At 53.5% G+C, this 17,225-nt stretch overlaps 2 protein-coding genes across 4 annotated transcripts in view; one reads left to right on the top strand and one right to left on the bottom strand.

The window, feature by feature from the left end:
* Positions 1-249: 249 nt before the first annotated feature.
* On the bottom strand, positions 250-9,326 carry DLL1 (delta like canonical Notch ligand 1). Its single transcript, XM_037392884.1, has 11 exons — positions 8,222-9,326; positions 7,694-8,002; positions 7,421-7,481; positions 6,891-7,148; positions 4,365-4,425; positions 3,748-3,878; positions 3,432-3,601; positions 3,075-3,291; positions 1,556-2,348; positions 1,322-1,436; positions 250-928 (listed from the first exon to the last, which is right to left on the bottom strand). Exons 1-11 carry the CDS (start codon positions 8,279-8,281, stop codon positions 923-925), a joined length of 2,181 nt encoding a protein of 726 aa, XP_037248781.1. The 5' UTR covers positions 8,282-9,326; the 3' UTR covers positions 250-922.
* Positions 9,327-15,781: 6,455 nt separating this feature from the next.
* Positions 15,782-17,225, top strand: part of FAM120B (family with sequence similarity 120B) — a 56,922-nt gene continuing 55,478 nt past the window's right edge. For all 3 annotated transcript variants that reach the window (XM_037392618.1, XM_037392620.1, XM_037392619.1), the window contains exon 1: positions 15,782-15,815. The gene's annotated coding sequence lies outside the window, so the exon portion shown is untranslated. The remainder of the gene's footprint in view (positions 15,816-17,225) is intronic.

The raw sequence follows: 17,225 nt of genomic DNA, 5'->3' as shown, positions 1-17,225 counted from the left end.
GGCATTCACCTTTGGGGTAAGAGTGAGCACAACTGCAGGGTCAACAGTTCAGAAGCTTTGGATGGGAAGGAGGGGGGTCTACACAGAAAAAGTTGTTCCTCAGTCTTTGTGATAGGTCTCGGTCCTACCCCATTCTCCCAAGAGTCCATAGAAGCCTGTCAGATGCCTGGTTGCAAGGTTCAGTCAGTTCATCATGGTTTATGGAATAAACGTAGCACTCTAGTTATCATTAATAATATTTATTTTGGAAAAATATTTTAAAAATGAATTTCTTCATTAACAAAACGGTAAAAAAAACTCAAATAACATTTGCACAATATTCCATAAATACATTTATATACAAAAAAATATAGTCACATAGACCCGAAGTGCCTTTGTACATATTTACCAAAAAATTTAAATTATAAAAAAACGAACATCACAAAATACTCAAGCTTTACAATTATCATGAAAATATTTTTACAGATTCAAAAAAATAACACACTTTTTCTCACCTAGTAAAAACACATTTTAGTATCAAAAAAGACAATAAAGGCAGTGTTTGTGTCTCTAATTCAAGAAAAGACTGGCTCATAAGAATCCAAAATATACACTTCAGGCAGTGCATGCTTCTTATGTAGTAATTAAGTCCATTCATTTAAATATATATAGAAAAGCAACTGACCATAGTGCAATGATAAAATTCATAAAAGGCAGTGCAACAGTAATCCTTGAACACAGACCCTTGCCTGGTGTCCATCTTGTCTTTTTATTTTGCAGTCACTTTGCTAACTTCAGTAGAGAACCAGCTCAAGCCTGAATTTAGTTTCTCAGCAGCAGTCAGTGAAGGAATCTATCTCCCATTCCTCTTTCAGCAGCATTCATCGGGGCACGTCTCCTCTGAAATTGTTCTGAACAACCACCTTGCCGTATCACCTCTGGTTTACACCTGGTGAGAGAAAACATGAGCAGAGATCAGGAGAGGTTAATGGAAAGTAACAGGAGGGTTGTAGGGCTGCAGCAGACTGGGACTCTTTTGTCTACACCGGGCAAGAACAGATTCTGCATGAAGCTGGCCAAGCGGTAGGTCAGCAGACCACAACCACACTACCACTGTACCCTTGTCTGCAAAAGCTGTCAGACTCATAACATCCACAGCAGTAAGTCACTGAGCTTGTCTTTACAACGTCCAAAGCATAACAAACTCGAGCTGGCTGGATGTCAACAGGTACAAATCACTGCGGCAACATGGAAAAAAGTTTAGCTGCCCTGACATGTGTTAGATGAGGGTTGTGCACGGAGACTTCTCCCTGATGTTCCAACCGCCAGGCAGTATACTAACCTCAGTTGCTATGATGCACTCATCTTTCTCTTCTGATATGACATACACCGACTGGTACTTTGTGTCCTTTGAAGTGGAATATACTGAATCTGGTCGTTTTCTTTCAGAAGTATCACTATTGAAGACAAAAAGAGACAACACAAGTCAGATGGATGTTGCTTAACACTACCTAGAAGACACAAACACACCCTTCCGAGTCAAGCTGGCCCCCCCATACTCAGATGTGAGAAATACCTCTTTAGTTGTACTGCACTTTTCTCCTCTGCCTCCGAATCATACGTTTCACACTTGGCTTCACATTTGCTGTGCTCCTCTTTAACAGAGTCCTCGTTCTTGAGTTCATGCACCAAATTGTAATCCACTGATGGGTATCTTACTTTGTAGCCATTTTTATCAGAGTTATCACTGTGAAAGTCTACTTTCTTATTTGTGTTTTTAATCTGAGTGGCACCAATGACACTTATGGAAATGTCCTTTTCACGCTGGCAGTTCGCTAGGTTGTTCATGGTCTCAGTCTCGCTCCTGCAGGCATCAGGCTGGTGGTGCCTCTTTTGCACTCTGAGCCTGACGCAGACGACCACAGCAGCGCACCCCAGCAGCAGCATGAGGACCAGAATAATCCCGGCGCAGACGGCGATCCAGGGGAACTGGGTGTTCTGGCCTTCCGTGTACTTCTCAGTGAAGTCAACGATGACCGGTCCCTGAGGCGGCTCGGGGAGCAAAAACTGGCAGTTGAGCCCGCCGTACCCCCGGGCGCACTCACAGACATAGCGGTTGTTTCTTTCGTGGCAGGTGGCCCCGTTGTGGCAGGGGTTGTGTTCACACCTGCTCACCGGGGTGCTGCAGTTCTTCCCGTTGTATCCTGGGGGGCACGTGCAAGAATAGTCATTGATGCCATCCTGGCAGGTCCCTCCATTGACGCAGGGAAAGGAGGCGCAGTCGTCCACGTTATCATCACAGTGTCTCCCAGTAAAGCCAGCCTGGCACTGGCATATGTAGGAGTTCCCCAGATCAACGCACTGGGCTCCTGCAAGACACCAAGGGGGATGAGCGTTGAGTGGTGCGCAGCCAGACCCGACAGCCTCCCACCTGCTGCTCTCAGGGTGACTGTCACAACCAGAGGCTAAGGAAAGCTTTCCTTTTTGAGAGGTTAGCTCAATCTTTGCCCAGTCTGATCCACCAGAAAAAAGTATGGGGTTGGTTTTTTTAAGGAAAACATTTGTTAAGCAGATCTATTTTTCATTCTCCACCCTATTCAGTTTTTAACATTTCACTCAACATGGACAACAAAGCTAGTCCAGATCAGGTTAACACCACAGTCTCCCATTACAGAGTTTGAGTGGCAATGAATGAGGAGGACTGCAGTAAAGAAAGTCTTTGCTAGTTTAATCAAAACAGGAAGATTACCGTTACCAGATTACAAGTAATAATATTTAGCACTTGTATGGCATTTTGCATCCACAGAGCTCAAGAGCGTCTTTGCAAAACATTTGCAAGTATAATCTTCCACATTTTCATGCATGAAGCTTCAGGCCAAGTTACCTGGCTACAGTCACCCCTTGAGAAAATGCAATCTGCAGCAGTAGCCCAAATCACACCATTACTTTTTAAGTGCAGTTCCTCCACCAAGTCAACTATTGACATGACGTGGATCATGATTGACCTAGTGGGCCTTGTTATGAACTCCAGACCAGAAGCCAAAGTAACTGAATGGTCTCCTTTTAGAAGGTCACTGTAGCATGTTTGGCCTTACCATTAGCACAAGGGCTGGAACTGCAGTAATCAATTTTCTTTTCACAGTTGAACCCAGAATAACCCAGTGGGCAGCGGCAGCTGTATCCCCCATCAGGGTTGTCAGTACATCTCCCACCATTGAAGCATGGTCCGTCAGCACAAGTCATCGCGCTCAGCTCACAGTTTTTACCATAGAAGCCCGGGGGGCAGGTACAAGAATAGCTGTTCTCGAGATCCTGGGAGGAAGAAATGAGAAATTGTCAAAAAAAAGCAACCTGAAATTGCTTTGAAATCCAAAAAGGGATTTTGAAAATCAGTAAAACTGACATTAACTCCTCCCTTGGGGTTTCAGCCGGCACGAGCAACTCAAACTTACAGTGCAGCTTCCACCATTCTTGCAAGGGTTGGCGTCACATTCATTGATCTCAATCTCACAGTTGGAGCCTGTGTATCCAGGTCGGCAAGAACAAGTGTAGCTCCCCTGACCAGTGTTGGTGCATGTGGCACCATTCTTGCAGGGCTTGTGATGGGTGCAGTAGTTCAGGTCTGTAAAAGATTATTTATGTTTTTTTTAAAGAGGGCAGTCAAGATACTTGCTCCTTTGCAAGGCTAGCACAGGGTGGGTGAGCTGGAAATAGTCACTTGCTTTCTGCATTTTAAAACAGATGGTCAGGCAAGGACTGAGAACTCACCCTGGTTGCAGAAAAGGCCACCCCAGCCTTCCTGGCAGTTGCACTGCCATGGCTGCTGACAGGTACCATGGAGGCAGCCTGGGTATCGGATACACTCATCACAATATCGTCCCTGCCAACCCACTCTGCATCTGGGGAAAAAAAAAAAACAAACATCAACAAAGTCTTGTCAGATTTAGACTTTTCACAGTTGGAAACCCTATCACAAACTCTACAAACACACTGATGTCAGGGATCAAGTTTCCTAAAAGCCCTCAGTGATCCTTCATGTAAGAAAGTCACTGAGTCCAACCGTAGCATCGGCTTTCATCGGTTCCAGCTATTTCTTCCACTTGCTTAGACAGAGCCATGGTTCCAGGTAGTTAATTTGTTTACTCCAGTAACAAACAGCTAAACCTTACACACAGCACTGTAAACTCATCAGGTTAATATTAGTGGCACTGATGTTTGACTTGTAGATTAATACTTTGATCTGACATCACCTGGATTTCTCAAATTACCATCTAACATGTAGCAAGGCATTTAAACAGACCTTCCAAATAACCAGCGGCTTCCTTAACACCAGAGCATCAATGTTAAAGACAAAGAAGGGAGCAGGAGAGGAGTGGAAAACTTACTTGCATTCCCCAGGTTTGTCACAAAAACCGTGTTGCTCATCGCATCCAGGCAAACAAATTGCTGTAAACAAACCAAGCAGGGAAAGACATCAGCACCAGGGCTGAATGCCTCCCTTTTATACATCCCATCCCGAGAGCACCTTGCGAGTGGGGAGCAAGCCCCTTTTACTAGGTTGGGGCAGTTAAGCACAGCTGAGTTAATCTCTGGAGTCTGCAGGAATATTGATCTCGCCCCGTAACTGGGCACTTTACTTATCGCCGGGGATGAGCATTCTTCTTAATACAGTTGCACACAGACAAAAGAAGACTCACAATTGCTCCCTTCCCCACAGCCCCTCACCCCCCTTCCCTTCCCAGTGAGGGTCAGAAGTCCTTTTTTCCAATTCTATGCACACAGCTCCACCTCTTAATATCCCCCGAAAGTGTGTGTGCAGATAAGAGTGGACAGCTGGTGTGCAGGGTGCCAGTGCAAGACAGCTGCTCTATTGTCTATTCTCTCCCAGCAGCTGCCCCACTGCAACAATACCCCGGCCCCGGAGCCAATGGGGCCGGCGGCCGGCGGCCGGCAGCCTATCCCTGCCCACAGCTAATCTATGGCACGCGCGTGATTTCGCTGCAAAAAAACTTTTTTTTTTTTTCTTATTCAAATAAATAAGTCTAAAGTTCTTCCTCCCTCCTTCCCCCCTCCTCCGCCCCGCTGCAAAAAGGGGCGGGTGGGTGGGTGCAGCCCTGGTGAAAGAGGTAAGCGGGCCAGCAGGAGGGAGGATGAGGGAAGGGAAAAAAAAAGGGACTTCTGCTCATTACTTCGCCTGGTTATGGAACTCATTAAGCAGGCACTGCAAAGTTTTAATTCAACAAAGCCAGCCAGAGACAATGGCATGCGAAGGGAAGCGGGATGGGGGGGTGGGGGGGGGAGAAAAAGAAAGAAAGAATCAGCGCTGATAATCAGATCGCCTCCAAGTTGGAAAGAATGGAGCTGGGGGCAAGGCAACGGGAAGCAATCTGCAACTGGCAGCTCCGTTCGCTAACGGCAAAACAGTCTTTTTGCATGCATACATAAACACATCTCCCCTGCCCAGTAGGTCTGTGTCACTGTTACAAGCTCTTTCTTTCTGAGAGGGAAAGCAGAGCGAAGGGCATACGTAACAAGTCAAAAAAGACGAACAGTCTTCTTCTTTGCTATGGGAAGAGCAGTGATGTACAGGCATCCAAAAGTGCTGACAGCCCCGAAAGAGCTCATTATCAAAATGCTTCCTTTTCCCCCACCCCTTGACACAACTGGGCTGGGCACTTTTGATCATGGGAAAGGTTGTAGTTCCTATTTAAAGCACTATCAAAGGAAATGCGAGCTCCTCTCCCTGCTGTTTATTGTGCAACATTGTACCATGCACTGCTAAAAGCATCCTAGCAGTCACTAACAGTGTGAATAATCAATCTGGGTTCATTTGCTAGCAGCTCAGCTGAGACCACCACAGTGTAGGTGGGCTTTAAGAAAAACAAAAACACTAGAAGGGAACCAAGAGGCTGGTTTACAGCCTGTAACTGTTTTCTCCCTGCCTGCCTGGCCCTCTGATGAGTGGAGAGGAGCACGCACCCAGTACGTCATCTGCCAGCATACTTCAGAGCCGTGTATACACACAGAGAATGCCATCACATGCTGTGGCAGGAGCGCTGTGTGCATGTTTGGGTGCGCACCGCTACGCATCTACAAAGGGCAGTAATCTTGTACAAAGCTGCAGGTATCTCACATCCCTGACTATCCTCTGTGATATGCGTACTGTCCCAGCTTTTCCTGCTGTATCAACACACCACATTCCTTGACAACTTCAAGCTCAGACATACTTTAAAACTCATGTCCCTCGCTACTTTATTAGCAGTGATGATCATGGCAATGGCACAGAAGAGAGATGGGGAAGAAGCTGAATGTTCTTGTGGCTCCAGGTACAACAATCTCTGTTACTGGCCATTTATGAGTACCCCAAATGAGAAAGGTACAGTCTAGGGGCCAGAGAATGTATCTTGCGCCTCCCAATACTTTTCTCAATACAAAGCGGCAAGACATCAGACCCTAACAAGCCTACCAACAAGCCTGCCGCATGGGTGTTGCCAAAGCCTAGCTCCCTCTCCTGAAGTCATGTATCCTGCAGATGATGATAGCAATGTACCATGGTTGAAGGGATGGCTAGGTTTAGAAAGTAGTCCTGATACATTTTAATAACGTCTCAAGCAACTGCTGGATATTTTGCTATCAGATTTCATACCTACAGCAAACGAGCAAGAGTGTAATGTTGGCACTGACATTTTATTCGTTTGAGAAGGGGCTGTCTGCGTTAACTTTCTGTGGCAATGCTGAGGACCTCCCGTCCCCCGCACCAGTAAAGCCCGTGCACAACACCAGACCTCCACCCACTGTAGCTTGGCTCCCCCTGTCCCGTGGGGCCTGATGGCAGAGAAATGCCCATCCCCAAGAGCTCAGGGGACACTGCTGCAGCCGGTGCCCAGGGAGACAAGAAGGTGGACACTCACGCTCAGTGCAGTACTGGCCTTTCCAGCCCGGGTTGCAGACTTTTTCGCCACGCTCTCCACAAGTGAAGTGACCAAAGGCATCATCCCGGGGGCGGCAGAAGACAGAACAGCCTTCTCCGTAGTAGTGCTCGTCGCACACGAAGCGATAGGAGTACTTGAGGTCAGTGCGGCCGCTGCTGTGCAGGTCCTGGGACCACTCTTCACCTACCGCCAAGTGCCTCTGGGTGGCCAGGCGGCTGATGAGGCGCTCGGGGTTTTCTGTGTGAAAGTGGAGAGGAGAGGCGTGATTAGGGAGCCCGAAGCAGGCGTGGGGGGAGGAAGATGCTCCACTGGGGGTCTCTGGTGGGAGGGGAACCACAGAGGCAGGATGACAGGGCTGCACGCCAGCAGGCTGGCCTCTCTTCCCATGACCTCCCAACGAGGAGCAGGGATGGGATGGGGGGAACATGCTGCACGCGGCAGAGAGAGGGGCCAAGTGGGGCCGCAGGGCTGGGATTATTCTGGAGAAGAGTCTGTTTCCGGGCAGTTACCTGTGGTGAGGTCATCAGGAGAGTCCGTATGCAGAGCTTCAATGATGAGCGAGAAGGTGCCCTGGGGAAAGAAGGAGCGGAGACAACCCACCGGGAGAGCGTGAGAGCAGGCAGGCCAGGGGTCAGCGCCCCCAACCCCCGAAGTTATCAGTCCCCATCCCCCCCCCCGACACCCCCGGGGGGCTCGGTGGCCCCTCGGAAAGGCGCTCGCCCAGCTGGGGTGGCCCGGGGTGGGATGTGGGCCGCCCCCTCCCGCGCCGCCCCCCCACTTACGGGCCAGGTGAAGCCGAAGGGGAAGCGGATGGGGTTGCTGAAGGCGGGGTCGGCGCCGCCCGCGCCGTCGGGGACGCTGAAGGAGTTGGCGCCGAGGACGGGGGTGATGGCGCTGCCGTAGGTGCAGGGCGGCTCGGGGGAGACGCTGGCCTGGTAGTGCTTGAGGCAGACGCGGAAGAAGGTCTTGCAGTCGCACTGCTGCAGCCCGCCGCCGGGCCCCCCCCCGCGGCAGCAGTTGCGGTTGCTGAGCAGCCCCTTCTTATTGACAAACTCCTGCAGCTTCAGCTCGAAGACCCCGGAGCAGCCGACCTGCGGGGCGGGGACAGCGGCCGTCAGCCCGCCGAGCAGCCCGCTCCCCCGGCCCCGGCCCGGCCCCGCCGGGCATCAGCGGGCCGGACACCCCCTGCCCCGACGCCCCTCCCCGCTTCTCCCGGCTGCAACAGGCAGCAAGTCCCCGGCAGCCCCGTGGGACCCCCCGGTGCAGGGAACACCGCAGGTATTTCTGCCCCCCGCCCCGCGGGCACTTACCTGGCAGCGGCTCAGCAGCACCGAGAAGAGGGCGAGCGTCAGCAGGAACCGACCTCCCATTTTGGAGGGGCAGCTCTGGTGCCCTCGCGTTCCTGCCCCTTGGCTTCTCGTCACAGGGGAAAAGGGAAAGTGTCTCTCGGGGTTAAGGGAAAAATACAGCGGCCAAAGCCGCTCGCCCCAGCAGAGCTGGAAGAGTTAGTGTCACGGTCTCCTTCTTTCAGGAGTGTCTCTGACTTTTTTTTCCCTCTGTCGATACCTCTACGTATGTAGCCTGTCGGCGACTGACAGCTCTTTCGGATGGTAAAAGAAAAAGGAAGGGGAAAAAAATGTTAAAATTAATCTGCTAAACTCTTTTTCTTTCCCAATCCACGATGCTCCTCCTTTTCTTCAGGAAGAAAATTTAAAAAATTAAAAAATAAAAGCAACTTTATTCCCAACAGAGGCAGAGAAGAGGCTTCCCAAGGACGATTTAAAAAAAAAAAAAAAATCGGCGATCTGGAAATCCCTGCAGTAGCAGCGGCGATAATTCCCGGCGGTGCGGTGCGGTGCGATGCGGGAGCGGCCCTGCTCGGCTGCGCTCCCCTGCGCACGTGGGGGCGGGCGGGTGTCAAACGGCAGCGGCGGCGGGCAGGTCACGTCGGAGCCTTGATCCCCTTTTTTTCTGGTTTTTTTTTTCTTTTTTGGTTTTGTTTTTTTTTGTTGTTGTTGAGAAGAAGCGAAGCTCTCTTTCCTTGTTGTGGGCTTACTTTTGTTTTTAGAGGAATCCCAGCCAACAAAAATAAGCTCGTGTCTCAATAGCGGCGCACTGAGCGTGTCCGGGTGTGCTCCTACGGGGGAGGGGGTGCCTGCTCTCTGCTCTGCTCTGCTCTGCCGTATTCTGCTCTGCTCTGCTCTGCCGTGTTCTGCTCTGCTCTGCTCTGCGCCGCAGCTCGGCGGCTCTCTCCCAGGGTGAAGCGCTAAGGATCTGCCTCTCCTTGGGCGCCTGCCTCCCTTATATTCCGCCGGCCGCCTGCATGCCTAATGAGATGCAAATGAGCAGCCCCCCAATCTGGCTAGAGCTGTCACAAAGGAGCCACTTTTCCAAACCCTCCTCTCAATGGATCGCCAAATGGTCAGTGAGCTGTAAAATGTGCAACCCTCCTCCCCCTCCCCTCCGCGCTCACAAAACGTGCTCATTTACATTCCTGCAAATTTGGTAACCGCAAGAATCCCCCTTCTGCTCCGGGGAGAGGGTGACACCCCCTCTGCACCGGAGAGAGCCAGCGCAACACGCTCCGCCGAGAAAACAACCCCGGGGACGGCGGGCTGTAATTACCTCTTGAAACGTGCAAAGCAACCGCCGTGCCCCCAAAAAGTAACTCGGTGGTCGTGACCACTTCCGAGGGGCATCTTCGGCTTTAAAGGGACGAGGGAGGTGGGAGCCAGCGAGCCACAACAAGGGCAATCTGATCCCTTGAAATTCACACCGCACTTCCCCTGGCATCAGCGGGATAACTGGGGAAGGGGGAATGAACTGGAGCGAACCGAGCCGGGTCTCGCTCATCCCGTGGCTCCGCTCCCAGCGCGCATCCCGCCGGCGGAGGGAAGGGGGGGTCCCCGGGGCTCCAGACGGCGGGGGAGGGCGCGGGCGGGTTCCCGGAGGAGACCCGCGGAGGGGATCCGTCTGCGGGGCTCCGCGGGTACCGTCCCCACCACCACCGCTGCCGGAGAGAGCCACCCGCTCCGCCCGGGTCCCGCACCCCTCTATGATTATTATCATCATCACCAGCAACCTCTCCCTCTCTCCCTCTCTCTCTCTCTCTTTTTTCCTCCTTCAGCTTAGTAAAAAGTGAGTTTGGTGTGTGTCGTTCGCGTGGCTGTCATTAAGGCCGTTTGTTATTGTGTAAGGACTGAATCAGTTAGCTCTTTGTGCTCTCAGCTGTATGGTAATGTAGACAGCACCTGCTCCCAGCACAATGCGAGGGAGAGAAAGAGCTCCCCTCGGCGCACGCTACTGCCTCTACAACAATGTCCGCACATTTTTTAAAGAAATCCCTTCCAGCACTTCCCCCCCTCCGTAAGAAAGAAAAAAAAAAAAAACAAAACAACAAAAAAAACCAACCCACAACCAAAAAAAACCCAACCCAACTTCACACCAACCGTCACCTTATTATTTTTTTACATACCCATCAGACACTAGAACTTTTGTTTTGATCTTAAAAACATGGAAAGGAGTTTACTGGTGCGGCGAAAGAGAGATAGAGATGATTACCATTTGAGCAGTTTCTTAATGATGGATGGAAGCGGGGGATAAAAGTTGGAGGGCAACTCCGGCATGTCACTCGAAGCGGGGTTTTCCACTTTCTTCGGGCCCTCTGTTTAAACACCTTCGGTAGGCGCAGGCGGATTCATTAGGATGCAAGGTGTAACTGTCTCTGTAAATGTCATTTTAATTGTAACAGATCATTTCAGCACAGATTAAGCTTGTATGCGAAAGGAGAGGATTTGGCTACAATAACCTCACTGTAGGTATGCCGTGCTAAAAGCCTTATTATGGCGACTTTATTGGGTTGAAACGTGCATTTGCATGGCAAAATGTGACTTTCATTGAAGCAGATGTCTTGATCAGAAATTATCTTACAATGCGCTAGAAAAAAAAATCTTAAAGACTTCTTAAAGTAAAAGCATTGGGTAATACTAATTACAAGAAAATCACTAATGAGTTCATTCAGCCCAGCTCTTCTTGACTGTTGCAGGACTATAGCTGCCCATGTTCTTTTACTGGAGGTTTGTGACACCTACCCCAAACCCAGGCAGGTACCCCTCGGTGCTTAAAACAAGCATCCAGACTTTTGCAGCGCTTCGCCACTCAACGCGCGTCTTTTACAACTAATTTCGGTCGAAAGAGCCATCTACATCCAGATACTCTTCTTCTCCCCTCTCCCTGCCCCTCAACGCTTAAGCAAAAGCTTAAATGTACAGGAATGTTTAGATGTTTTTTGGTTTTTTTACCCCGGAGCTGTATCTGGGCAGAGCGGGGAGCAGCGATGCCGCAGGCACCGTGCGAGGGCGCAGGGAAGGCGGCCCTGGCGGCCGCGGAGCGGGCGGCGGGTCCCCGGAGGACGGGCCGCCCCCGCGGTGCCCAGCCTCTGGGGGGTAGGCGGGGGGGGGCACCCTGCAGCAACGCTGGATTTAACTGTACATTACTTTTGCCACCTAGCGTCAACATCTTTTCAAGTAGACACTTGCCGCTGCCTCGCAAACTTTGCTGCGGCGTTATCCTCGGGAAAGGGAGAGGTGGGGGTGTAGGGGGGTGGGGAAAATCACTTCGTACCGGGTTTACTAAGCAAGTAGGGTAATATATGTCTTGAAATTTGGGGGTAGCCCGTCGGTGGAGGCGAGAAGTGATATATCACCGCGGATCTTTTAATCTACGAAAGACAGAAAGTTGGTCCATTAGCATCCCCTTGCTTAAAAAACTGGAAGTAAAAAGTTACACGCGCGAGGGCTTTAACCTAGCGATAGGGTAAAAAAGAAAAAAAAAAAAAAAAAAGACCCGAAGAAACTTGCCCCCAAATCCTTAACAACCCCCCTTCGGTACCGGGTATTTGTTAAATTGACGTGGCACAGATTTCTCGATTACCGCTGCTGAGCGTAACTGAAAGGCGCCGTGAGAGCCGGCAGGATCCTGCCCACGGCGCTCATTCTTCTCCGGCTTAATTTATGCCACGCGATTCTGTATTGGGGAAATCAAGCAGAAAGCTCCTTTTTCTGCTTTTTTCCCCCCTCTCCCTCTCTCTTTCAGATGCTGGGCTAACGGGGAGACTGTTTAACTTAAGTGTTTCTATAGGAGGCTGTTGTAGTTTAACTCCTGCCCACCAGTAGCTGAGGCGAACAAAGGAGGGACTCGAGGTCTAACTATTCATCCATTCTCTGCACTTTAATTTTCATTGATTTCGAAGACAAGGGGAGCCCTTAGGGATTCTCGCTGAAGGGGGATGACACGCCTTTAGACGCGATCAGCCCCCCAGCCAGCCATCTGCTCCCAACCAAATGGCGCTTTTTCGCTCCCAACCGCGTGTCTCCGCACCGCGCTCGCCCGCCGCCCCCCGCGCCGCCCCCGCGGTGTTAACCGCGCCCGCGCCCCGCCACCGAGCCCCGCGCCCGATCCCGCCCGGTCCCGCCCGACGCCCTGCCCGGCCGCGCCCGCCCCGCCGGGGTGAGCCGACGGCGGGACCCCCCGGGGGCGGGCGCGGGGCGCGGTGACCCCGCACGGCCGGGACGCGGCGGGCCAGGGCTGGCGGGGTGTTGTGCTCTCCCTCCGTGCCCCTAACTGAGACCCTTCCCCCAGCGCCGGCCCCTCTCCTGCCCCGGCGAGGATTTACGGTCCCGCCGCGGAGGAGCGCGGCCGGGAGCTCCCCATCAGCCGCGGCTTTTATTTCCAAGCGAGGCACATTATGGGAAAAGTCCCTTCGCGGGGGGTGGCGGGGGGTGGTGGGGGGTGGTGTGTTAATTAGGGCGACGCGCTGCCATCGCTGGCGCGCAACCCTGATTTTTCCCGGGACGGAGGGCTCCGGGCATATGGCGAACCGTGCTCGGCGGAGGGACGTGTACGTGTGGAGCTATGTGTAGCAGAGTGTGCATAATATTTTAATTAGGTCTATAGTCCCTACGGAGGTATGTGTGCGCGGCTGCCCCTCCGCCGCAGCCCGCGCCGCACGCCCCCTTCACCTGTCCCCCGGCCCGGGCCGAGCCGGGCCGGGCCGGGCCGGGCGGGAGGGGAGCGGAGCGGAGCGGAGCGAAGGGGAGGCCGGGCGGGCCGCCCCCGGGCCGGGGCTCTGCCTGGGGTCCCCCGCCGGCCCCGGGCTCGGCGGCGGGGCAGGGGTGCTGGCGCTGCTCGGGACCCCGCCGCCGGGCGCCCGGCCCCGAGGCGGGTGGGCGGGGGCCGCGGCCGTGCCGGAGGGGCGCTCCACCGACCTTGCCGTGTGCGGGGAGGGGGATTAAGAAGTTTAGCGTGTAGGTTAGCCCAAAGTTGCAAAGGCATGTGCTGATTAGAATAAGAAAGGGCAGTCGCGTGGCTCAGCTGGCACACAGCGAGGCCAGATGATAGATAAGCAGCTCTGGGCCTTCCCTCCCCCCCAGCCCCCTTTTTCAAATCGCAAATCATCTGCTCCGGCCCTATCCTAGCCCCTCATTTTCATGACAATGGTTGTGTGTTTACCTGTGATCCTGGGACGGGGCATTCCTTTGTCTCCCGAGGAGATTACCGCAGCCAGCTGCTCTCCAACCCTTCCCTGGGCAAATCCCGAAGTGGCCCCTATATGTATTTTACTGATTGCACACGAGGAGAAAGCGACACCCCCCACCCCCCGGTCCCCTGGCCTACTTGTTTGTTTGGGTTTGCTCCCCGGCTTGCTTCCGACGGGATTTTGCGTGTGGGAAACTACGAGGGATAAAAAATCGGTCAATCGTGTGCATGAGCTGTCGTTGCTCCCGAAGTGGGAAGGGAGAAGGGCTGCCTACCCCTGCCAGGGCGCGCCGCCCGCCCCGGGGGCAGAGCCTGGGGACGAGGGGACATCAGGGGCTCGGGGGAAGGAGGCTTCCCTCTGCCTTGCTCCCCCCCGGCCTCTCGGGCTCCCCCCCCGGCCCGGGACAGCACCTTCCCCTGAAACCTCCCGTGAGTGCCCCGGGCCGGGTGGGTCCCGCTGCCCCCCCCCGGTTCTCTGCTCTGGGACACGGCGGGTTAAACGCTGTCACCGCCCGCACCCCTCCGGGGATCAGCTCAGCCTCGCATTTGGAGAAGTGGCCTCTTCGACTCCGAGGACTCACACAGTCTTCGCCCGGCTAGAAACCACGCATCGCGTTTGTACTGATAACCTTCTGAGGTCCCTTCCAACCCGAAATATCCCACGATCCCGAGATTTGCCCTGTGCCCCAGCACTTCTATTTGGCCTGTCAGGCAAGCCCAGCGTAACCCTGTGCAGGGCTGAGGCCTGGCTCATCTTGGCGGGGATGTCACAGAGCAGGGAGGGTGAGTGATTGGGCTCAGATCACGTATGTGGGATAAAAAATGTGATGGCACTTCTCAGAAAAATGTTTTGCATTCTGGCTGTGAGATTTCACTGGATGGCTGGAAAGATTCCCTTCCACTACCAAGCAACATTTGCTGCATTCATCAGTTCTTGTAGGGAAACTCCCTCTTCTCTTTCCCCTGGTTTTATTAATCATCATCTTACACTGGAACTCTGAAATAGTAGCTGCAAACTACCATTCCAGACAGTAGCTGCACGGGCCACTCTCTCCCTGTGACAGCCAGCACAGTGTGCCGCTGTACTGTACTGCATTTCATGCATGAAGGGTTTTTCTGTTCCCCTGTGGCCTGCAGCCCCCTTTGCACGGTGTGCACATCTTGCGCATTGTGCGCTGGCTGCAGTGCAAAACCTGCTGCTAATAAACTTTAGAGGGGGGACAGTTTGAGTGTATGTTTCCGAGGCTTTCCAAGCCACGTCCAATTTGTGTCGGTTTTATTTCTTTCTGCATCTCTCCATGTGCAGGGAAGCGAGGGGGAGGGGAGGGAGGAGGGGGCAGAAAGTCCTCTGCAGAAGGTGATTATGAGAAAGAGGATGGGGTATGGTATGGATGGGGCGGGCCCGAGCTTTTGGAAATGCTCTCCCCTTTTCTGAGAGCATCTGCCCGGAGACGAACAGATGTGGGCACCTGCGGTGACAGGCCACATATGCTCCATCCTATTCACAGGCATTCAGACACGGCTACAATGGTGAGGCTTTGTGCACGCAGTCACCAAATATATTAATCTGTGCTCCCCAGAGCACCGCTCTGTTTAATTTTTCACTGGCAGTAACATCACATCTAACCCATCAGCTCCCCCACGTCCCTCTCCCCTCCCCCCCCCCGAAAAGATGTGAAGTTATTCGGGTCCCCACCTGTTGCTGCCGAGCTGGGAGCAGGTTGCACACCCAGTACGCCTGCGGGCCGTTACCCCCGCAGCCCGGCCGCTACCCCGGGCTGTGTGATGGGGTCACCCCGGGGGAACCGGGGTGTTCCCCCCCCAGCAACTGCCGAGCAAGGCGAAGCACACCCGCCCCCCGCGCCACGGGCCGGTGCCGCCGCCCGCCGGGCTGCCCCGGCTGCTTTGTTCACACAGGGCCGGCGCGGCTCCGCAGGCCGCGCAGCCCAGGCCCGACATAAATCTCCCATGTACGACTCGGGGGTTTTCAAGCAATTTCGGTGCGCGACGCTTTCATCTCCCCACGCCCCCCCCCCCTCCCCGTCCCGGCTGGGTTTGTCCGGGGGTACAATGGCCCCTCCGGCCCCATTGTGGTCGCACAAAGCCGAGGGACACCAGGCCGCGGGCGGGGACAGCCGCGGTTCAAACCAGCCCGGCCCCCCCTCGCCCCCCGCCGCTGTCATGCGAAGGGCCCCGCTGCAGCCGGCTGTCCCCGGCAGGGTGGGCAGTGACGGCGCGACCAGCGAGGGGACGGGTAGCGACGGGGACAGCGACGGGGACGGCGACAGCCCCGTCCCCTCAGGCCCGCCCCCGCCGCCGGGCGCACGCGCGGCCCCGCCCCCGCGGGAAGCGGAAGCGCAGGCTCGGGTCAGTGCCGGGTGCCGTGAGGAGGGGCGGGTGGCAGCGTAACGGGCGCTGCGCGGGGCGGCGGGGAGGGGGCGGCTTGTCGGGTGTGAGAGCGGCTGGAGTCCCGGTGCTCGCTCGCAGCACGGCCCGGGTGCTGCACGGCCTCCCGCGGGGTCAGGCTGGGCCCTCTCAGGGCTGGGCGCAGCGGCCCTCACACCTGGCCCAGTTGGGGGCTCGGCCCCCCCTCAGCGGCGGGCGGTACCCCCGGTACCCCCGGCCCTTCGCCTGCCTGCAGGCCCCCGCTGCCGTGCCTCAGGGGCAGGCTCCGGCCCTTGAGGCAGCGGGGGGCTGCGGGCCTGGCTGTGCGCTGCTGCCGCTTGGACGCGGAGGACGTTGCTCCTTGTGCTGTGGGCCTCAAACTAGAGGCTTCTTGTGAGGGCTGGAGCGGTTACTGTGAACATTTCTACCGACAACCCTTTGCCATGCTCTGTGTTACTATGGGCTTAATAAAACTGGTGGTGTGGTAGTTTTTTGCTGACCAGTTCAGTGGTGTCATCAGCTGTTGTAGGGGCCATTTCTCTGAATTTTTGTGTTTATAAAGCCAGAGGGGGGAAATTACTTTGATTATTTCAGTTTGTGGATATTTTACCCCCCCCTGCATATTCATGCACTTGATAGTAGTGCAGTTGAGATCCTGTAGTAACCTGAAATTTCTGTTTCACACGAGTAAGATTAGAAGTAAGTGTCTGTCCTGAAACTGTTCATCTGTTGCACAGAATGTGTTTTCCTCTTGGGAAACTTAGCATAACAACATAAAACATTTCAGTCCTGATTCTGCCAACTTCATTGAGAAGCCTCTGATGAAAGTACTTTTCAAGACAGTAGATTTTACTTGTTCTCTTCTCTGCTGTGATGGATTAGAGGGTAATTTTCTTAACATGAGTGCTACTGTTTAGTAGCGAATTGAGATGGTTGACAATATATACTCTTCAATTTTTATTATGCTTTTGGTCAATGTGTTGGATAGTAATATTAAAATGCCAGTAGTGGCCAAGGTACTTGTTTATGTGTTTAGGTGCAAACTTGCCATTGATTAAGCTAAACTAGTACTTGTAATGGAAATTTTTCTGATAATCTCTGTATCATAACTTGCTTAAATTGTTAGGCAAGAAGAGTGCTTCAGATACAAGTATGAGGAGGTGGCAAAAGGTTTCTTTCCATTTGTTACAGTACAGTATAGCTAATAAGTGGTTTACCACACTTCTTGCTCTAGGTGTGTATCCACTATGGACAGAATCTGTACTGAATCATAACTCAAACTTGCTTGGATGCAATGCGTTTTTGCAGAAGACCTGCCATAGTCTACTGTGTCTGTGTGGTGACCTCGGATCATTTAGTCTGACCGCATGCGTTAGTGATTGAAAGATGAAG

The sequence above is a fragment of the Falco rusticolus genome, chromosome 6, assembly GCF_015220075.1.
Source record: "Falco rusticolus isolate bFalRus1 chromosome 6, bFalRus1.pri, whole genome shotgun sequence".
NCBI classification, from domain to species: Eukaryota; Metazoa; Chordata; class Aves; order Falconiformes; family Falconidae; genus Falco; species Falco rusticolus.
This window is presented reverse-complemented; position numbering and strand designations above follow the sequence as displayed.